Source organism: Calypte anna, chromosome Z, assembly GCF_003957555.1.
Source record: "Calypte anna isolate BGI_N300 chromosome Z, bCalAnn1_v1.p, whole genome shotgun sequence".
NCBI classification, from domain to species: Eukaryota; Metazoa; Chordata; class Aves; order Apodiformes; family Trochilidae; genus Calypte; species Calypte anna.
The window spans coordinates 37056719-37077589 of NC_044274.1; the positions used below are offsets into that span (position 1 = coordinate 37056719).

The window sequence follows — 20871 nt, forward strand, 5'->3', positions numbered from 1 at the left end:
GGAGGATTCAAAAGAAACCTATGTTTTATGTTGAAGGGGAATACAGTTGAATGCAGAGAAATATTCTTAGTGCAGCTATTTTAGCAGTTCATGTTATATAGCAGAGCCACAAAAATAGGTGGAGGAAATGAAGGCAAAAGTTATAGATTCTTTGCTAGAACAGAATTAGATTCTAGCTAGAAAGGAATTACGTAGAAAACTTAATTCCTTTAACTTAAACCATAGGATTTATATTGTATTTTTATTTCAAAAAATAACAGAAGTTAGAAAATGGATGGCAAAAGGAGGCAAAGCACACTAGTGTCCAGTATTTTGCATTCAGTTTTACAGAGCAGGGGGATAATTCAGTGTTTTCATTTTTTTTGCCTTTCCTGAGGACTTCTTTCAGTTATTCATGAAACTTGCACTGCTGGTGCAAGTCTTTTAAGGCATACTTTAAAAAGTTATGTGAAAAAAAGAAAATATTTTACTATTCTTCATGGCTACATATATGTTTATTTCACTGCTTAAGAGAATCATTGGCTTAACAAGGTGAAACAGGTGTCATTCAGGTTTGTATGCGGAACTTTCTTCAGGATTCCTTCTTAATATGGTCTGGGAGATCAGAAAGCATTTACATTTATAGTCTTTCCATAAGAGAATGATGTGCTTATGTCAGTTATATAGTCAACCATATAAGTAAAAGATGAATCTACAGAAATGATGATAAGATATGCCAACTTCATCTCTTGTGTATTTTGGAAGCTATCTACATGTAGATGAAAAGCCAAGTCAGACTTGGCTCATTTCAAGACAAGCTAGATGTGTCTGGTTCAGTCTTTTTCTGTTTGCATTATTTTTTGTAGCCATAAAGTCAACAAAGAAGTATCAAGCATTTTAATTATACCAGTTGAAGCAAAATACATTGGAAATATAATGAGGAAAAATCAGTTATGATACATTTCAAGCCCTCTTCTGACTATCTAGGATCAACTTCCGAACTTCCTGATGCTCGCTGTTTATCACAGTGTTTTTATAGTGTTTTTCTCACAGGGAGAAGTTCTTGTTTGTAGGAACTCTCTCACAGGGAGAGGTTTACCAGACTGGTTCCCTTTTTACAGTATCCTGTTCTAATTAGTTGGCTTGTTCAAACCATTGCCCGGGTATGTCACATAACTTCAGTGTGCAGACTGTGACATAGACATCCCTGCTGTAGAGGACAAAGCAATATCTTCTAGGCTGAATCATTTGGAGTATATAAAACTGCTCTGTGGCCTCGAAAGCTAAAAGGGAAAGGGCTCATGTGCTGTCAATTGAACAGAACATCTGACTGAAGACTTCCTTAATGTTTTGTGCTCTCCAGCAACTGAAGTGTTACCTAAACTTATGATAGCTTTTCCATGGCCACTTCCCAACTGTGTGAAAATACCACTCTACTCATAAAGCTGTTTTGACTTTTCTTATTTTCACTTTTTGAAAATACAGTGGAGGCCAGAGCTGTAAAACTCCTTATTGGCTTGCAGATGGTTCTTCCACCTAAACTTGCTGCTAAACTTTTTATGTTTCTTGTTAACAGCAGTGGAAAGCTTCTGAAGCTTTTTGTCCTTCAGTTTATAATGAATTTATAATAATTTTTGTTTTCCTGCCTACATACATAGCCTTAGTAGTGATTTTCCGCAGCCTTAGGCCTTGCCTTACTCAAGCTGTGTGGTGGATCCAGACTGTCTCAGTACCTATGTGGGCAGCTTAGTTTTGGCTTTTAGCAAGCTGTAGCCTCTCTTTCTAGATTGTTATTATAACAGAGCACTACCTTCCTCTCTTCCTTTTCCCTCCCCTGTATCTGTAAAGATTGCAGTCCCAGAATGCATGGGAGAATGGATTTGGTTGTTCCGCATAAACATAGTTTTTCTGAATGTGGGTGTGGCAGAAATAAGGGAAAAGGTTTTAAATGTGTTATTTGAGACTTTGTATTAAGAAATTTATCCCCCCAAAATACCTTTATTCTTCACTGGTGTGTGACAGGCTCAGTAGAGAAGCCAGTAATTTAACTCTGAGACTGGTAATCAGCCAAGAGGTACTGTTGTACAGTTAACATTTGAATTGTGGAACAGTATTAAAATTTCAGCACCAAAGTGATACAGCGTGTGCAAATGCCCTACTTTTTTCATATGTATGCCATCAGTGTGATACTATGATAGAATCTAATCATTCTCTTATCTGTGAGCCTCTTGCTGAAATTAACTGACTCAACAACTTGCAGTGTTCTGCTACTGCCTTTGCTTTGCTTTCATGGCCTGATTAAGCAGTATGATTTTTGTGAAATGGCCTACTTTCTTTTTCTAATTAGTCCAGTGCATGTTCTTGCCTGAAGTCTTTTTCCTCATAATGTTTTTTTTTAAAGGCTATGTTTTAAAATAATTTGTAGGATTCTTTTTAGTTACCACATTTTTTCATTAATCTCAGTTTACATGAGTAAATACGAATTATTTGCCACTAGGTGCATGTGTGTTTATGTGACCATCATCATGAAGCTGTTTTAGAGCTCCTAAGACTTTTGATCTGTGTTTCAAACTGTAGTGCCTGATAGACTCATTTTAAGTCCATTTCTTACTTTGTTTAGCATATACAAGAGCAATACATTTGGTTTATAAATCAGATGAGGTTATACTGAGTTGAGGGGACTCACTAGTGTCTCTCAAGGACTTTTACTCACTGGGTATGTGTGGGATTTAGCTGGGAACTGTTTGTGTCTTCATGCCATTGGAGAAGCAGGAATGTAACTACTCTGTGAGGGGACATTATACGTAGAAAATAAGCCAGGATTCAGACATGGCATTGCATTCCCACAGCAAAGGTCTGCAGTTAGAGAGCTGAGGGCTTCAAGCCTGAAGAAAAGCAACCATGGCTGCCCAACTGTACTTGAACTAATATTCCTCTAAGAGACAATACTCAGAAACAGCATCATCTCTTGTCTTCTGAATATATGTCAGGACTGTATATAACTAAGCATCTGATTTTGTTGCACAAATGCAAAATGAGAAAAATTGTTAAGGACATATATATTTTAAATTTTCAGATAATGTGTAGTTTTGAATTGTCTTTCTCTTTCTAAATACATGGGAAATGAGAGATAAGAAACTGTTCCAAATTCTGCCCTTAATAGAACAGCAAGTCTATCTAGATGCATTGGTGGAAATTAGGACAAAATTTGATCCAGAGGACATAATAAACTAATTACAGTAATAGTACTATAAATTAAGTATAAATAGTACTATAAATTAAGTAAATCAATATCGTATGATGTGAAGAAGGAACATGTTTAAGTTATCAGATGTTTGACCTTTTTCACTTTTTCAGAAAAGTCTTCACAAAACTAGAGGCAAGATAAAATTAAGGAATCATCTGGTAAACTAATTTGTGGTTTATTATGTCTTATAGGTCAGGTTTTTTCTCTGAATTATACCAATGGATCTAATACAGAAAAGCACAATTTATAACTTTTCCATTTTAAAAATCAACTTCTTGTCTTAAATGAAGAATTTTTTCTAGATAAAGTATATTACTCCATGTTCCAGGATATGATCCTTTTAAATACTTCCCACAGGTGGCTCTTCTAAACACAAAATCTCATGGTCTCAGTGCAGTAAGTGTAAATAGGTGTTCCAGTCCTCGTAGTTGAATGAGGAACCACTTACAGTAATTGAAAGACTAGAGACATCACAGTGTACCTGTAAAATCTGGTTTCATTGTAAAAAAGGTTTTCATTATCTTTGCAGACCTGGTTAAGCACTTGGAAAAGGCAAAATAAGGGATGGTATTTATTGATGCCTGTGTCTGTTCTCCTTCAGCATTAGCACACCAAAAGTCTCAAGGCATATATATGATTTCATATAGTACTTACAGGTCTATAGTAGTTATACAAAAATGGGCTTTTTTATAGGTAGAGATCTTTCATTACTGGCTTTATTAAAATAATTCAGTTAGAGTCTAACATATTAAAATGACATCAAAATAGTTACATGAAACCCATCACAGGCATTTTTAGTGTGAACTCATTTATGTGTATATATAGGTGTGTAGATCCAGACATAACTGCTCATGGCTTGCATCTGGAGAAAATATATCTGCAAAAGTGACGAGTATCCAAAGCCTACATGGAACTTTTATAGTGTTTGTCAGTGTGATCTATTAACAGGTCACAAATCTATGCAATGTTCCAGTCGCACTTTCTTTTGATGTGTGATGAAAATAATAAGTGGCATGAGTCCAGAGTTCAGAATATTTTCACTCTTTATGGAGGCAATTATCTGAAGCATGTATTTAATTTTCTTCATCAGAACTCTCTTGTTGTTCACATCTGGGCATGCTTCCACTTCTCTTCCAGTGCTTTGTGTTCCTTATTGACAGGCAAGTCCTACATGGCTTCACACGAAGACTAAAAATCCTTTAAGAAGACAATACTGAGATCAGAGCACTTCTCTTTTCTGCATTGTGAACAAACTTAATTCTTTACGCTGTTTTGATTTTTTTTTCATCAGCATTCAGCAATCTAGAGCAATTGAGCAGAGGAATAGTACAAACTCCCAGATACAATTAAATCCTCAAATGGTCTTATAGTTATGTAACACTGTTATTCCCATGGGAAATAAAAAACTCCAGAACTCAGATTGTTTATTTCGAAACTAGAAAAAATAACACATTAACCACCTCTGCCAAACCTTGTTGCTGTGGGTATGGTATCTATTCATACCTGTTCACATGTATGCCTGTGTTGGTTTGTGGATAAAGAATCTTTTGAATGTAAAGTATCAGTAATAGGCAGCATTTGCATAAGGAAGAGTCTGAGCCTCCGTCTCTTTGTTAAAGTGGGTGGTTCATCGTGGAAATGGAAGGTTGAACGATTGTGAACCAGCTTGCAGAGGCTGACAGAAATGCTGCTGGTTAACATTGCTGTTGGCAGAAATTCCTGGCAAAGACAACTGCTCTTACTTTTTTTCAATAACTGTCCAGAAAACTGCCTTTTTCAGTGACATTTTAATTTTAAATTATTCTTACCTGTTTTTCTCAAGAATATGGAGATATTAAGGAAAACCAGTATTCTGGTTTTTTATCAAAATTATTGTAACGACCATTTTTTAATTTAAAAAAATACTTGACAGCAATGTTTGGACCATGTTTTTTGGCTACTTTTTTTTTGGACAGTACTTTTGTGCTTCGACAGTTTGTAAAAATGTTGATTTGGTGGATTTCATCTGTCATTTGGTTCATGTGTCCCTCTTCAGGGGACATAAACTTGCTATATATTTGCATGTGCAGCGCTGCGAATTTAATTTGTTGGAGATGTGAGAGTTATTCTCCCAGGTGATTTTAAAATGGAGTTCTCATATACAGAGATGTCTTTCCCGTCTTCTACCAGCAGCTTGGAGGGTTTTTATGTTTGTTTGTTTGAGAGGTTTTTTGGTTGGTTGGTTGGTTTTGGGTTTTTTTGTGGGTTTTTTTGTTTGTTTGTTTTTGGTGGTTTGTTTTTTTTTCCTGTTGTTTTTTGGTTGGGTGGTTTTGGTTTGGTTTTGGTTTTGTTGTTTTGTTTCTTTTTTTGTCAGGCTAGTTTGCAGAAAGATTCAAGACCAGTCAAGAACATAAAGGAATCATTGATGAACTCTGCATTTGAAGTTGTCTCTTACTGCATTGGAATTACTATTTAAAATATTTGCATAACCATTCCAGTTTTTTCTTAGATGGTGAGTTACGCCAATATAGCTGCAAAACTGTACTTCCTACTGGTGGCAAAAATCTGAAACGCTTCCAGTTTTGATACTGTATTTACTTTTACATAGTAGAAGACTCAGCACTTACCTCCCACTTTCTGATTTCCTCTTATTTCCCAGCTTTCATGTAGCAGCTCTATTAAATTTCTAACCCAGGAATACACGATAGGTGTTTTTGGGTGGCCAGGTAGTGCTCCAACCTAAGTAATTGCTGAAAACTGTTTTTGGAGTAGGGAGACACAGCTAATCAGTACTGACTGTTGTACAAAAAGCATTTACATACAGAAGATTTTGCCAGGTAAAATAATAAGCACTCATGCATCACTATCTCTTCTGCAGTTATTGTCTCTGAATGCCCTCATGCTCAAATACACATTTGTTACTAGCATAAATATCTATATATGGTGTGTATATATATATATATACACAGTGCACGTTGTTGAAGGAAAAATGCATGTTGTTTACCACTTCACTGCCTTCTGTCTTAATTTCAAAAAATTCAGTCCCTCATAATCTGTGAAATCCTAATTTTTTTCAACAGACACTGTTTACCACAGATAATTGTGACAAAAATTAGATGCTGCATTTTTATTTAATATGTAAATTTTACAGTATGCCCACTAGATGCCACTCTAGACAATGAAAAGACATTAATCAGTGAAACTCCACTACTTCTGTGTTGCTTCGGATTAATATTTTACTTGGTCTTTTCTTTCAAAGCACTGTTTGTTAGCTGGGAAATGCTGCTTTCCCTTCACTGGGTACCAACTGATACAGCTTGTAAATACTGATTTAGTGCTTTTCCAGTATTTTCACAATTACTTTCTTCAGTTATGAAATTTCTCTTGTGGCATTTTGTCTGCTGTATTTTTTATTCTGTGCTTTTTGATAGTATTTTTGCACTGGACTAGTGGCTAATGCCATGTTGTGTGAAAGATAGGAGAATTTTATGCTGTCATCTGTAAATCATAATGAGAAAATCTGAGTAGCCACAGTTTGGAACTGACTATGGACTTAAGTGGGGCAGCAAGGCTGCCCAGGCCAGCAGATTGGGGAGGGTGGTGAAAACAGTGGTCTTGATGCTCATTTTCTTTGTGTCAGCTGCCTGCAGGCTGCTGCTGCTGCTGTCAGAGGGAGGTTGTTGTTAAGATTGGTTGGCATCATTGCTGAGAATGCTGTCAGCTACTGAGAAAGTTTTGAGACAGCTCCAGCTGCACATTCCTGTATATTAGTTATTCACAGATTTCTTTCTGCAGCTTTTTCCATTGAAGCCAAAATAATACTTTTCTGGAGGCAATTAGGTGAGTTCAAGCTGGCTCATAAAATCAGACCTAGCACTTGAACAAACAATTAAATGCTGCCTGCTTCCCACTGTTCCTGTCCTCTTTTCATACAGCCTCACTGTCTTGCTTAGTTTGGCAGGGCTTCCTTCTCACTGCATTTGATGGAAGGTCAGATCCCCAGTGCTGGCCTTCTTCTATACTCCTTGAATCCTCTCCCTACTTCCAGTAAAAATACTGTATCATGAAGCATAACAATATTGTTATTGTTTCTTACATAACAAAAAGTGCATCTGGTTAAGGATAACTGTTCTTCATAACAGTGAGTAATTCAACAAATTTGTATTATCAAACATTCTTTACTTAAACAAATATAAAATATTGTGGCAATAATGCTGCGTGATTAATAAAGGAAAATGGTGACCCTGCAATGGTATGAGCTATCAATGGCAACAGAAAAACAGAGAATAGTAAGTGGTTTTGTTGGAGAAATTATCCAACAATATTTTTTTCTGCCATGATTTGGTCTTAAACAGAGATAGGAAATACAAGGCTGAGGGGAGATTGATTAGTCAAATAAATTGCTTCGTATTTTTTTATTAATCCTTGAATCATTCTAAATTGGAATAGTGAAGCCACGTTAAAATGTTTAATCTATTACAGTAAGCTCAGGACCTAAATTACTGTATTTGCTCAAGCAGATAAAAATCTACTAAAAAAATCTCTAGGACATCTTTCCATTCTTGCAAAACAATTACATAGTACATATCTAAGTGACAAAATATCAAAATTTTTGTTCACCATCTATTTCCTTTCCTTTTCCCTCTGATATAACTGCAGTTTGTAAAAATAATTTCATGATCACATAAGCTGTTGGGAAAGGCATGAAGGGCCCAGAACCCTTATATATGAAGACAGAGCGAGGAACCTGAGTTTGTTTAGTCTAGTAAAGAGGACACTAGTGCTTAGCAACAAATCTCTGAAAAGTTTCTAGTGTGCTGTGGAGCCAAACTTTTCTAGGTAGACAATATAATGAATTGCAGCCTGTGAAGTTCAAGTTATGTATTAGGAAACATAAATATATGTTTCAATATAATATCAATATAATGTGTACAATACATTATAGGTATTGTAATCTCCATATATAGAGGATTTCAAGACTTGCACAGAAAAAGCCATGGCTGACCTGCTTCAGAGTTTTCAGTAGTCTACTTGAATAGACTTGAATAAAGAACAAAACTAGATGAACTCCAGAGGTGCCTTCCAGCCAACATCTCTGACTCAACACTGCTGCCATTTAAGTATTGTTTCTGTGGAAGATGTGTGAGTCACTGTGAGCACTTACAGCTGTTCATATTCAAACAAATTAAATGAGAGGCTGTTATTAATTCATGCTGTATGGAGCTTAGTGCTATCAGCAGTACAGTAGCATCTCTAATGGTGCTTATGTACAGAATCATGCTCTCTGTGCTCTCATAGGCTGTAATAGTAATGTCAGTCATCTACTTGCACTGGTTTTACTACTGGTAGACCTAGCTCTTTCTCAGAAGCCATCCAGGAAGCCAGACCTTGGCTGGGTCAGGCCAGACCCCTGAATGTGTGAGCAGTATTCTTGTCACATGAAGAGCCTGATTTTGGAACTAAACTGGCAGTTACTGATTTTAATTTTAAACGAGTAGTTTCTGGTCAAATAAAGGCAAAATTCTCCAAATTTAAGCAGCCCAACATCTTGCTGCCAAGAATGTAGAAGATTGCCTCTTGGGAAGAGTTACATAGGAATGAAGAGCATATGATGATATCATACTATTCCTTTCCTAAAAGCAGTTGACAGCAAGATCTTGAGTTAAGCCTAATGATAAGCAGCAGTATAGCTCTGCAGAAGTACATGCATTTTTGTAGTTAGAATTTGCTGAATCCAGCTTCTTTACGTGCTAATAAGAAATTAGTTATTCTCCTAATGTTCATCTTCAGAGCTTGTATTGGATATCAGCTACTGCCATGACTATACTTGCTCTTTGTTACAGTTCTTGAGTAAAAAGTTTAATGAGAAGAGTCTTAAATTAAAAATACAGTTTACCATGTTTTCCTGGAAGTCTGTAACTTTCCATTAGTATAGAAGTTGTAACATTTCATTTCTTTGCTTCTTTGTAGTGCCTTTGCCTTCTTTTAAGCTTTCTTACTCTGGTTTCTGTTAAAAAAACTTTGAAAAGCAAACAGTTTAATGCAGTACGTGGACTAGTTTCAAAAGCAGAAGCCAGAGTCTAACTGTTTTTCATAATAATACCTGTTATTTTCAAGTTTATAATGCTGGCATTTGGAACAGTTTTTAAAAAGTGCTGAGAGTTTATTTTGTATTTAATTAGAACCTGTCCTCCTTCCCCTTAAGAGCAGGGATTGCAAAAAAGCCAGTGAGATTTCCCATAATTACCAGCAATAATGCTGGTAAGCATTATTATTTACTTGCTAAGAAAGGGTTCAGAAATGGAAAAGCCACTCAACTGAGGGTATGAGTTACAGGGAGAGAACTGAAGAGATAGATTCTTTAGGTTTTATTATGTTATGACTACACACCAAGAGAAGATATAGCTATGGTCACTATACAGTGAGTATATGTCTTCTCTTTAGGGTTTGCTAGGTACTTGTTTTCCTTACACTCTGTTTATATCGTCTGTCCTTTAAGTGCAGTTTGTGGCAGTAAAGAGGCAAAACAAAACAAAACAAAACCTCAACCTATGTGTGAAGTTATATTGTTTGTTTATTAAATTTTTCCCCCTTCTCCAAGTCTTCTTGAGTTTTCAACTGTATTATTACTAGGTCTATGCATAATAAAGTTATAAAAGAACCAGGAGTGAAAAATAAAAACCCACAAGAATAAACCCCACCAGTGTTAACCTTCAGTTACAGATTTTCAGTTTCCTTGGTTTGATCTTTAGGTGTCAAGGTGACATGACTCCAATAACCACCCTTGTAAATTTGTGATGCTGTCAGATACAGCTGACATTTTTCATTCAGAGGATCCCTGCAGACAATAAAAATTCTAAAATATGCAAAAAGCAGTAAGAAGAGGCAATAATTTCATTAGACTAGCTGATATAATCAGAGAAAACAGACGAGTTCATGGACAGTTCCTCTATGACGTTGCATCTAAGGTTTTCTTCCAATGAAACACCACTGACGAGAGTAGTAGTATATGCATCGTGTTATGAATGTCATGCAATGAACTGAAAACATTCTCTTCATTAAGATCTTTATGAGATATTTGGAAGGCATTTGTTAAATATATAAATTATGCAAAATCTGCACCTTCGATTGACTTATGCCTCCTTTAAAGTTCTAGCAGTACCATCTTATTACGTATGTCTCAATGGTAAGTTTTGATACCGTAATTTTTTTTCCCCACGCTTTTGTTGAATGAGGAGAATATACAATTTTATGGTCTTTTTCTTGAGAATGTTTCAAATGATTCAGTGATTTAAACAAAAATTCATGGACCTACCTGTTATTTGTGGATCGTAAGGCATGTGACCCTAACAGATTTTAAAGTTTGTCATCCTTTGCCCGCTTAGAAAAATGTAGAATTGTAGGGCAGTTTGTCTTGGAAACCTATTCCCCTATAGGAAACACCTATTTTCCAACCCTCTGCATGGGCATGGACTCCTCCCAATAAACCACACTGCTTGAGGCCTCATTTAACCTGGCCATGAATACTTCCAGGGATGGGGCCTCCACTGCTCCCCTTGGCAACTTGCTCCAATGTCTTACCATGCTCATAGTGAAGAATTTTCTCTTAAATGTCTTATCTAAATGCACCTGCAGCTTTCCTGATGTCTTAATCCCTGCTGGTTACTTTATTCTGCCAGTGGAGGTGTGGTGAGTGCTGTTCTGTAGTGATGTACACTCTGAAATAATCCTTACACTGAGGTAGTTGATGTACCTCAGTTACCATTTGATGTGCAAGATTTTACTGTCTTACCTTTCCAGTATTCTCAGCTGATATGACTGTAGAGGGCAAGATCATTGTACCATAAAAAAATAATTTTACTTATGTGGTGAATTTTTTATCTTTTCCCACATTCCGTGGCTCCCAGATAGTTTTGTTTAGGATTGGATAATTTAAGACAACATTAGCAAGGTCAACAGTCAACTGCTGTTGCCTCATTAAAGGATACTCTCCCAGAATCAGGAATAGATTCAGATTTAGCCTGACTCTTCCTGGAACCATTGTTAACTGGATGACTTCTGGGGATAAATGGCTTCTGTATGAAATGAAGCTTTGATTGTGCTAAAGAACCCAGTGAAGTGAATGCAGCTGGGGTAATCTCAATCTGACTTAGTTGCTGACATCCTGAACTATGTTTTTTTTTTTTAAAAAGCAGTTCAAGTGGTTTTTTTGGTTGTGTTAGACTGCACGTCTTGACTACTTTTGTAAACTTCTCAAAGCTGTAATTATTTCCTTTGTTACAATATTTTTTACTAAGCGGCTCTTTTACAATACTCCCTACTTAGTAGGCATCCCAGATTGGTTTTGAATTAATTGAACTATCCTTAAAATCATGGAAACCTATGTCACTTCTGATCTGCTTGTTGTGTGGAGGTAGATAGCTCATCAAGGAGATACAGAAATCAGATGCCTCAAATAAATCTAAAAGGACTTGAGAGACATTTATTATAGGAAAAAAGTGACTCTGAAATGCAGTTCATACTATACAGTATTCATAGTCAATGCATCATACAAGATATACTCTTTTTACACTGAAGACACGATTTTATTTGTTTTTATTATGAATGTCTGCTGATACTTCTGTGATACACACCACTTGCAGGGTTAATGTTTTAGCTGATCAGATGCCAGAAATGTTTTTAGGCATGATATCAATGTAGCTTTAGTCTGCATGCCTTTTCTGCTTCATCTTGTTTGCCATCCATTTCAAGCAGAAAATGAAAATGTACTCTGGGTATAATAAAAACATTTGCAAAACACAGTTTTCTTGAGCTTTGCTGGAGGAAAGGTCATAAATTTATCTAAATGGATTTATTTATTTTGTATTTGCAATTCTGTGTTGTGTGTATGGGGAAAAAGATAGCATTATAGAAGAAAATATTGCAGCCCTCTTGAAGGATTTTTGTCAAAAGCAGGTATACTTACTCTAGATAAAGTTATTTTGTTGTGTTTTCTGTTCACTTTTGTTACTGACAGATTTTCATTAGCTAACAAATTTATTGCCAAAGAAACTACTAATTGAGTCATAATGCTGTTTCACCTTCTAGATGACACACTAGAATAAATCAAATGTTAATGAGTTTCAGTAAACATTTCTAATTTAAAGTCATTTATAAGTTTATATTGCCTTCTCTCTTTCATCAGCTGTAAAAGTGAAAAATATCCGGTGTAGTTCACATCACCTTTCTTGTTTAACAAAGTCTGTGTGAAATGTTGAGAACAAAACACAGACTGATTAAGAGTTATTCTAAGGACTTGAGTTTTATGCTCAGCTCTGTTGACATTTCAGTTTTTCTCCTCTCTGACTGAAATCCTGGCACCATTGAAATCATTGTGAGTCATACAAACTGATTACAAGAAAGATCTTACTCCTCTGCATTACATTCTCTGTGTGTTTTTCTTTGACTATTTTACCCACCACTCCAGCATGTGGTAAAATCTTAAGACATAAGAGATCAAAACATCAACTTATATAAAACAGAATAATTTTGGGGTTTATTTTGGGGATTTTTGGTTTGGTTTTTTGGGTTTGGTTTTATTGTGTTGGTTTGTTTGGCTGGGTTTTTTTTGTTTTTATTTTTTTTACATTTGGGGTTTTTTTGTGTCTCTTTAAAACACAAATTAATGCAAGTACAGTTATTCTTAATACGAAACTGAGATATCTGATGGATTGTTTTATGGCTCTACTTATGGCCCTAAGATTCATCTCCTTACTGTTATTCTCTGGGGCCCTACTTGGTGGTGCTTTTTCTCAGGGGGCTGAAGCTTCAAATAATAATAAAAGGAATAAGTTAATTTGTTTGTTTTGAACTCCATTTGTTCTGACTCTTTATTAACCACATCATGGCAACCTTACAGTTCTTCAGAACTGTATTAAATTGTAACAATTCTACAGTAACAGAAAAGTATTACAGGTAGAACCATGTGCTTCTCTTATATTTTAGCTATGATGCAAAGTTGTTTTCAGGACCAGCTAAACAATTAAAGTAAAGGCAAATTTGGAAGTTTACAGATTTTTAATTTGTTCTGTCATACGCCTTTGGTGTTGATCAGATTTTCTCAGGCTCCAAACATACTTGCAAAGATTTTGAAGCTGACTTTCTAAAAATTGTCTAACTCTGCATTAAAAGTTTGGGAAAGGCCTATAAAATAAATAATCTTTTTAGAGCTTGAATTGTTTATTATATCTTTTTGTGGTATACTTGTCCCTACCATTAATTAATTCAATATGCTACCAATCCACTTGTTCCATACTGTGAACCAATTCAGTAGCCACCAGTTTGCTGGCTGGTATAATTTTGTGTACTCAGACTTCACAAATTTACCTGTTACAGTTTTCATGTTCATTACCTGTGTTGTAATGTGTACTTGCACTTGAACAGTTGAATTTGCAAAAGGAAAATCCCTACTTGTTTAGCTAACTGCTTACTTATTAATTGTGACTTAGTTACTTGAACCCTACATATTGATAGGAAGGTGCAAAATATGCTATGGATCTGTTTACCAGGTAGAGTGAAATTGCATTAACGGAATTTGAAAAAAAAATAAATAATAATTTAAATAATTCCATGATCAACAAAATTCTGCTCTCTCTGTTATTCCAGAATCGAATGGAAGAAAGCAAAGCACTCTTTAGGACAATTATCACATATCCATGGTTCCAGAACTCTTCAGTCATTCTGTTCTTAAATAAAAAAGATCTCCTGGAGGAGAAAATTATGTACTCCCATCTAGTTGATTATTTTCCAGAGTATGATGGTAAGTATAATGATACCAGAACTCATGTCCTATTTACACTGCAGCAATGGCAAATTTAATAATGCTGTCCAAATGCTAGACAGATGGGAAAAAGTAGCATGAGGAGGAGACCTGCTAGCCAGCATGGCAAATTGGGCTGATTAAACTAAGCTGAGCAATTCTGCTGCACAGTGTAACAGCATTAGAAGGGGGACTGAAGTGTGCCCAGGAGTCAGTGTATCGCATGAAGACATCCTTGCATGACTAGTACTTAAAGACTGAATGACAAGATGGAGTAAAGATCTGAGAGAAGGAGAAAGGACAAAGGAGAGTGACCATAGTTGGGAGGAAAAGAAGTGAAAAATATTGATGTAGTGCTTCTTACATAGATTTTGAATGGCTCACATGGAAACACTCAACAAAAGCTATAGGCTAGGGAGTAGTTCTGTTGACAGTGGTAAACCAGTTTAGGGTAGAGCTTCATTGTGCTACATACTAAAATGGATCTCACAGTGGGACCTTTTATTTTTTCTGATATAGAAGTTCAAATAATGATTGACTTTTGGAAAACTGACTTTCTCTTCCTGTTTATCAGGACCACAGCGGGATGCACAAGCGGCACGAGAGTTCATCCTGAAGATGTTTGTAGACCTCAATCCAGACAGTGACAAAATTATCTACTCCCACTTCACATGTGCTACAGACACAGAGAATATCCGCTTCGTCTTTGCTGCTGTCAAGGACACAATCCTACAGTTAAACTTGAAGGAGTACAACCTGGTCTAACTGTGCCTAGAAGGCCCTCCAAAACCAACTTTGTGTGATTAAAAATGTACAAGAGGGACTGCATTATCTGTGAAAACAATTTGCGTAATACTAATTTATTGCTGGCCTGGACTCTCTGAATGTCCACAGAGTTTGTAGTTAATATTATGATTTTATTTAAACTATATGGAGGAAAACTAAAAGATGCTGAAGTACATTCACAGCACATTTCCTCATTTTTTTAGGCAAAACCTTGTGACTCAATGTGTTTTAAATTCTCAGTCGTACATTTACAAAACAGCAGTTTTTTGCTATTGAAGCAAAATCAAGCTGCTTTCATTTTTCCTCGACCCTTTCTCTCTCTCTCCTTCCTCTCCCCTCCTTATCTTTTACAAGGTACAATGGCCTTTTTTTTCCCAGTTGCATTCCTGGGTGAAATATTTTCTGTTTGGTGATTTGGACAAGAAAATACAATCATGAGAATTTAAGTCATCAGTCATTCTGATTTTGCAGTATGTAGTGTCTCTGAAGGATCAAAAGTATTGATACTGTGATTTTTAAATTTTGACATAGGTGTTTTCATTCTGTCTTCGCTTTTTGGACTAGAGTATTGAGATGGCAAAATAGAATTACAGTTGTCCATGGATATTAAATTTAATTGTATTTTCATAGTTTGGAAAGGTGCACAGAAGACAGTAATGAAATAACTCAGACACAACCTGGGAAGTATGTGAAATATGTTAGAATCTCTTTTTGATTGCCATGTGCCATTTTTTTTCTCTTTTACTTTACTCAGAGATGCCAAATAGAAATGTCATTGACACTACATTTCCCCAATGGCTACAGCCTGAAACAGTGGGTTATTTTTTTTTCCAGTTGTGTGGGATTTTTTTTCTTAAGTTAGGGCTTTTCTAAGTGTTCTTTTTTCCACAGTAAAATAATTATTTTTATTTTATAAATTTAATGTTGCCAAATTTGGCTTTTTATAAAAACAGTGCTCTTGAAACATAAGATACTGATTGAAATGCCAGACTGATGGGTTGGGAACTGACCTGATTGAATCAACTGCCAAATGGTAAAAGAGTTTCAGCTTCTATGTTCCCTTTCTTAGAACGTGTTCCATGCCAAAAACATGCACATGCATGTGGTCTACTAATTTAAAGATAGTTTAAATATCTCCTTATGTCAGGTATGGCATGAGAGAGTTTTCTGTAATAATATCAAGGCACCTTTAGTTGTATAACAAGAAAAACTATTCATGAGAGATCACATTCAGGAGCCTTTCTTTTTAAGGTTGCTTGTTAACTAACTGATTCACAGAGATTTGATGGGCTTTCATGAAAAACAGCCTCTCTCAATGTTCTTTAGAAAAGATTTATTAATGTAAGTAAAACAATGAGGAAATAACTCTTGAAATCTAAATGTGCAGTTTTTTAACCACAAAAATGCAGCATGCATTGATGATCCTTTGTTCTGCAGCTTGGGTTGAAAGGTGTTTTTTGACCAGGTGCATGATATCTAGCAAGCTACGGAAAACTCAGAGTTCAGGCATGAATTGGATTGATCATCTGCAATGCCAAGTAGCACTAGAGTGCACTTAACACAGAAATTACTGCTTCATAGCAGCGGATGGGAGGTGGAAAAAAAAATAATGGCTTATTAGTTGATTACCAAAGTTAACAATAAATACTAATGAGACATTTTTCATCCTTTACTCTCCCGACTCCAAAACAACAATAGTAAGAACAGTTGCTGGTTTTTGCTCCCTCTTAAAACACCTTGTAATTTAAAACTGGTTGTAGGTATAGTGCAATTATGAATGCTATAATCATTGTACATACATCTATATATATATATATATGGCAGCATCCATATTGGCTTTGTAATCATTAATTTTTGGCAAATTGAATGTGCTGTATTGATATGTATCTATGTAATTGTATTGTATGTCTTATAGCTAATTCACATTTTAAATAATGTTATTTTATTTACTTTTTTAAGAGAGAAGAATGTAAATTTTGTCAGTTTATTTCTGACTAGGGATTTGTTGTTTTTTATTTACAAAACAAAAAAAATTACTATAGTACAGAGTGGTACTAGCATTGTGCTGTATAAAATCATTTGCACATTCCTGAATAGAAGTAAATTGGAGACACCCAGACAGAGACCATTCACATTCAAGACAGTGCTTAAGTCTTTTCAGGGCAATATTACAGGTGTAGAAACCAATCTTACTAGAACAATTTACTCTGTTATATCCAGGATTGGAATTTAAGCTTTTAAATTTAATTTATATTTGGCAGATTCCTCTTGGGTTACTTTTCTCATAGGTTTTATTAGACAAGCAAATTTAGAGATATTTCAAACCACTGTACTGAAATATTAATGGGTATATGCTGTTGCCCTAAAAACGCCATGAAAAAATGTGGAACACCAGGTCGATCAATCTTTCAGAAAATGCAGGAACCTTGGATATAACAACAATAACAAAATCACTATTATTACTGTTTTCAAAGAGTTAAAACATTTTATTTAATACAGGTAAAGCAGTTTGTAAAAAGTGACACTGACATTCTGAATAGGGGATCAGAGCAGTGACTCTTACATACAGCATTACGAAATTGGTCCTGTTCTTGCTATAAGTGCAGCAGAGCTTCTGTTTTCACAGTTCCACTGTTGATGATGTCCCTTCTTTTAACCTGGGAATGGGTTGCCCACACTGGATTCAGTGCTATAAGTGGAACTGTAGCCAAAAAAGAAAGGAAAAAAAAAAAAGAAGAAAAAAAAAAAAAAAAAAGAAAAAAAGAAAAAGAAAAAAAGATAATGGTGTCTAACAAAGGTTGGGGTTTGTTTGTGTGGTTTTCTTCATTTGTTTTGTTTTGTTATAGGATATTGGATAGGGGAGAAGGAAATGTGGTTCTGAGTTTTGTATAAAATCAAACAAAAGTTTACTCATGCTTTATAGTTATATTGTGATTGCAAAAGTTTTCAGGAGTGTGTGCCACTGGGCGACTTCTGATGTATTTTAGGTAAGTTGAACCTGTGGCGATGTTTAAGTCATTTGAGCATGTTCTGAGAAAAAAAAATAGAAAGGGGGGGGAAAAAAGCCAAACCAACAAAACCCTCCAAGAAACTGGGCATGCTAAGGCAAGCTTTACATGAATCACCTAACACAGCATTGCGGTGTGACAGTTTACAAAAACATTTCCTTCTTGAATGACGCAGCTGTTCCCACTTGCAGTATATTGCGTTGTGGTGGTGGTGGTGGTGGTGTAGTTGTTGCTGTTGTTTTACTTGGTGGTTTCTATTATGCCTTATAGTGCTTGTGTCCAGAAGTTTGTGCCTCTAACATGAAGCTAAAGGCAAAAAATACCAAGACAGAAACCAGAAACCCTTTAAACTTTGCCAAAATTCTGTGATTTCTTTGAATGTCATAAATGGGGGAGGAGGGAAGGATTACGTCTTTCTTGGGAATCTGTGTGTTCTAGGTGTTCATTAGCACAAAAAAGCTGTAGTACATGTTTTACAGAAACCTGAAACTTGCCTTTTTCACAAATTTAACTGGCACGATCCTTACAAATATAGGGTGGTGCAGTTATAAGGGCAGTTTACTTTTTATAATTCAGACTCTTCTGATTGTCAAGGTGTATGGACTGTAATTTTTAATCATACTGCCACATGATTGTGAATTAACTTTTTTAAGTTTGAAAGTGGAGAAGAGACTTTTTATGCTGGATATCAGTCAGAATTGACTGCATGATTAGCAAAAACTCTAAATGGGGAGAAAAGGGCTGCATATAAAGACATTTGCTAGACTTCCAGCTTTTGGTTGTAAGGTGTGGAGGAAGACTTTGAGATTACTCAACCTCATGACCTTGTTACACATTCTTCACAAAAGAAAAACTATTAGGAAAAAGTAAAGACATGTTAATCCACATGAGAAAAATAAAAATTACCCAGTTAATTTATTACATGTGCTGCTGTTCTTGGAGATCTGTGCTTGGTTATCCTGCAGACTGTTACGTTAGGGAGCAAGTGTTAATATGCACAGCGTATTAGCAGGGCCTGTGAATGACCTACCTCTAGCTAAGAGACCTGTAAAGTGAGTATGTTTTGGAGAGAAAGACATAGGCTAGGAAAGTAAAGTCTCCTGATGTAATTAGCTGTGGTATTTTAGAATATCAAACTTTTGTAAATATGGTCTCTCTTTTAACATAAACCATAAATTCTAAAATTTCATACGCATTAAACAAATAAAGCTATCTGTTCCTGTCCAGTTTGTTAGTTAGTAGAGATCTTGCAAAACCATATGTTTAACCTGAAGAGTGACTGCTATTTCCTCGGTTTTTGACTCTTGGTTTTGAGTTTCATCAGTCAAACCAGAAACATTTCTGTATAGTCCACAAATCACTGAGGATCACAATTTAGCTGGTTAAGGGGATTTTATTGTAAGTTTCACTCCAGTTTTTCCACAGTAGCCTTTCTGCAGGAGAGGAAGGAATACAGAGGGAGATTTTTAAGACAGTGTGACAAATATAAAGGCAGCCAGGTGAATCTCACTGTAAATCTGTTGGTTTGTTGTTTTGCTTCTTTAAACACAGTCTAAGCTGAAGTCTGTTGCTGGATTCCTCCATTAACCATGCTGCAGGAAATCCTAATTTGACCAATTTTCTTTTTTTCTTTTTTCTTTTTTTTTTAATTTTGCTTGTTAGTTTTTTGTTTTCTTTGCAGAGTGTGGAGTTGATGTCAGATACGTTTTTAAACTTTCAGTATTTAAAAATAAAGATCATTTGCTGTTCATAAAGAGTAATTTAAATGCATGTATTATGTGTTGTTGAGGCACAGAAGTTGTTGTTGGTTTTTTTAACAGAAACAACTAATATTGTACAATTACTGCCCCTAAAAAATGTTGCTGGTTAAAAATACAGTATTTTTTGTCCATGACATCATACTATAGTATCTTCATTCCTTGAAATTTAGCTTTTATGAAATATGATTTGGGTTTATTATTCTTCCAAAATGCTGCTTGTTATGGTCAGTGCTGGGCAGATGTATGGTTTCATTATTGCTTTGCAATTATAGATGTTCTGTCTTCACTGTCTAAATATTAAATTTCCCAGATAAATCTTTTTATGGCCAGAACATTCAGAACATGTAAGGTTTGTTACAATGGAGAGAGCCATTTGAGAGTATTATTAAAGGGATTTTGGGGCTTGTGTACAATAGGAATTCAGAAGCATGAGGGAAAGAAATAATAGTCTGTGTCTCACTAATAGAAAATTTTCCAAATTTGTGGACAACCAGGTGAATTTCTTAAGCATTTTGGCTAAATGCAGTAGTAATGCAGAAACAGACAGTTCTTTTGTGTCTTCCTGTGTGATGATAGGAAAAAGCTGCCTCCCTGTTGCTTTTCAAGAGTCTGGCTCATATCTGATCAACAGTCAGTGGACATCAGATTTTCATTACTGAAGGAACAGAATTTCAGGAAAGTTGCAAAAATGAGGTTTTTTTTCTCTCTAAGATCCTTTTGAGTCCAAACAGTGTGCCTCAAGTAGCAGCTTGAATGAATGGTTCCTGATTTTTCTACTGCATTGCAGAATGTAAGGGAGTTTTCAGGGAAAGGATTTATTTTATCTTTCTTTATCAGTGAAGATAGTGTTAACAAAATGACAGTGTAAATGGTGATATTTAAACATGTGAAATAGATGTACAAACTGTGTGTGTGATAAATGGTGCATAGCTGTGATAAAACCTTGCATCACATACTATGATCACATCACCCAGTTGCCAGCTGCTTTGTAGGATCCTGTCCCCAGCACCCAGGAGCACCAGGATATTTGTAGACCACCACAAAATACACAGTGCTTAGCCCCTCCAGAGTTCATCCAGGATCAGTATCTTGTATGAAGAGAGCTGACCCCCTCTCATAGCTCATTGCTACCAAAAGGAACCACCATCCAAGACATCCTCAGTTCCCAGCTCTTGTGTCAACTCTGCCACTTGGCCAGCTAATAAACTGGGTGAAAAAAGCCCACTTATTTTTGCTTTTCTTGCATGGCTGGTTCAGTAATTTCATTCTGGGGGGTTTCAGCCAATTAGGCAAATGAACAGTCAGACAAGCACT

At 35.7% G+C, this 20871-nt stretch overlaps 1 protein-coding gene across 1 annotated transcript in view; it reads left to right on the forward strand.

Annotated features, from left to right (window-relative positions):
• LOC103539360 (guanine nucleotide-binding protein G(q) subunit alpha) overlaps nucleotides 1-19696 on the forward strand; it is a 114509-nt gene extending 94813 nt beyond the window's left edge. The window contains exons 6-7 of the mRNA XM_030466819.1: nucleotides 13850-14003; nucleotides 14578-19696. Coding sequence (XP_030322679.1) covers nucleotides 13850-14003; nucleotides 14578-14768 — 345 coding nt within the window. The 3' untranslated portion in view covers nucleotides 14769-19696. The remainder of the gene's footprint in view (nucleotides 1-13849; nucleotides 14004-14577) is intronic.
• The last annotated feature ends 1175 nt before the right edge of the window (nucleotides 19697-20871 follow it).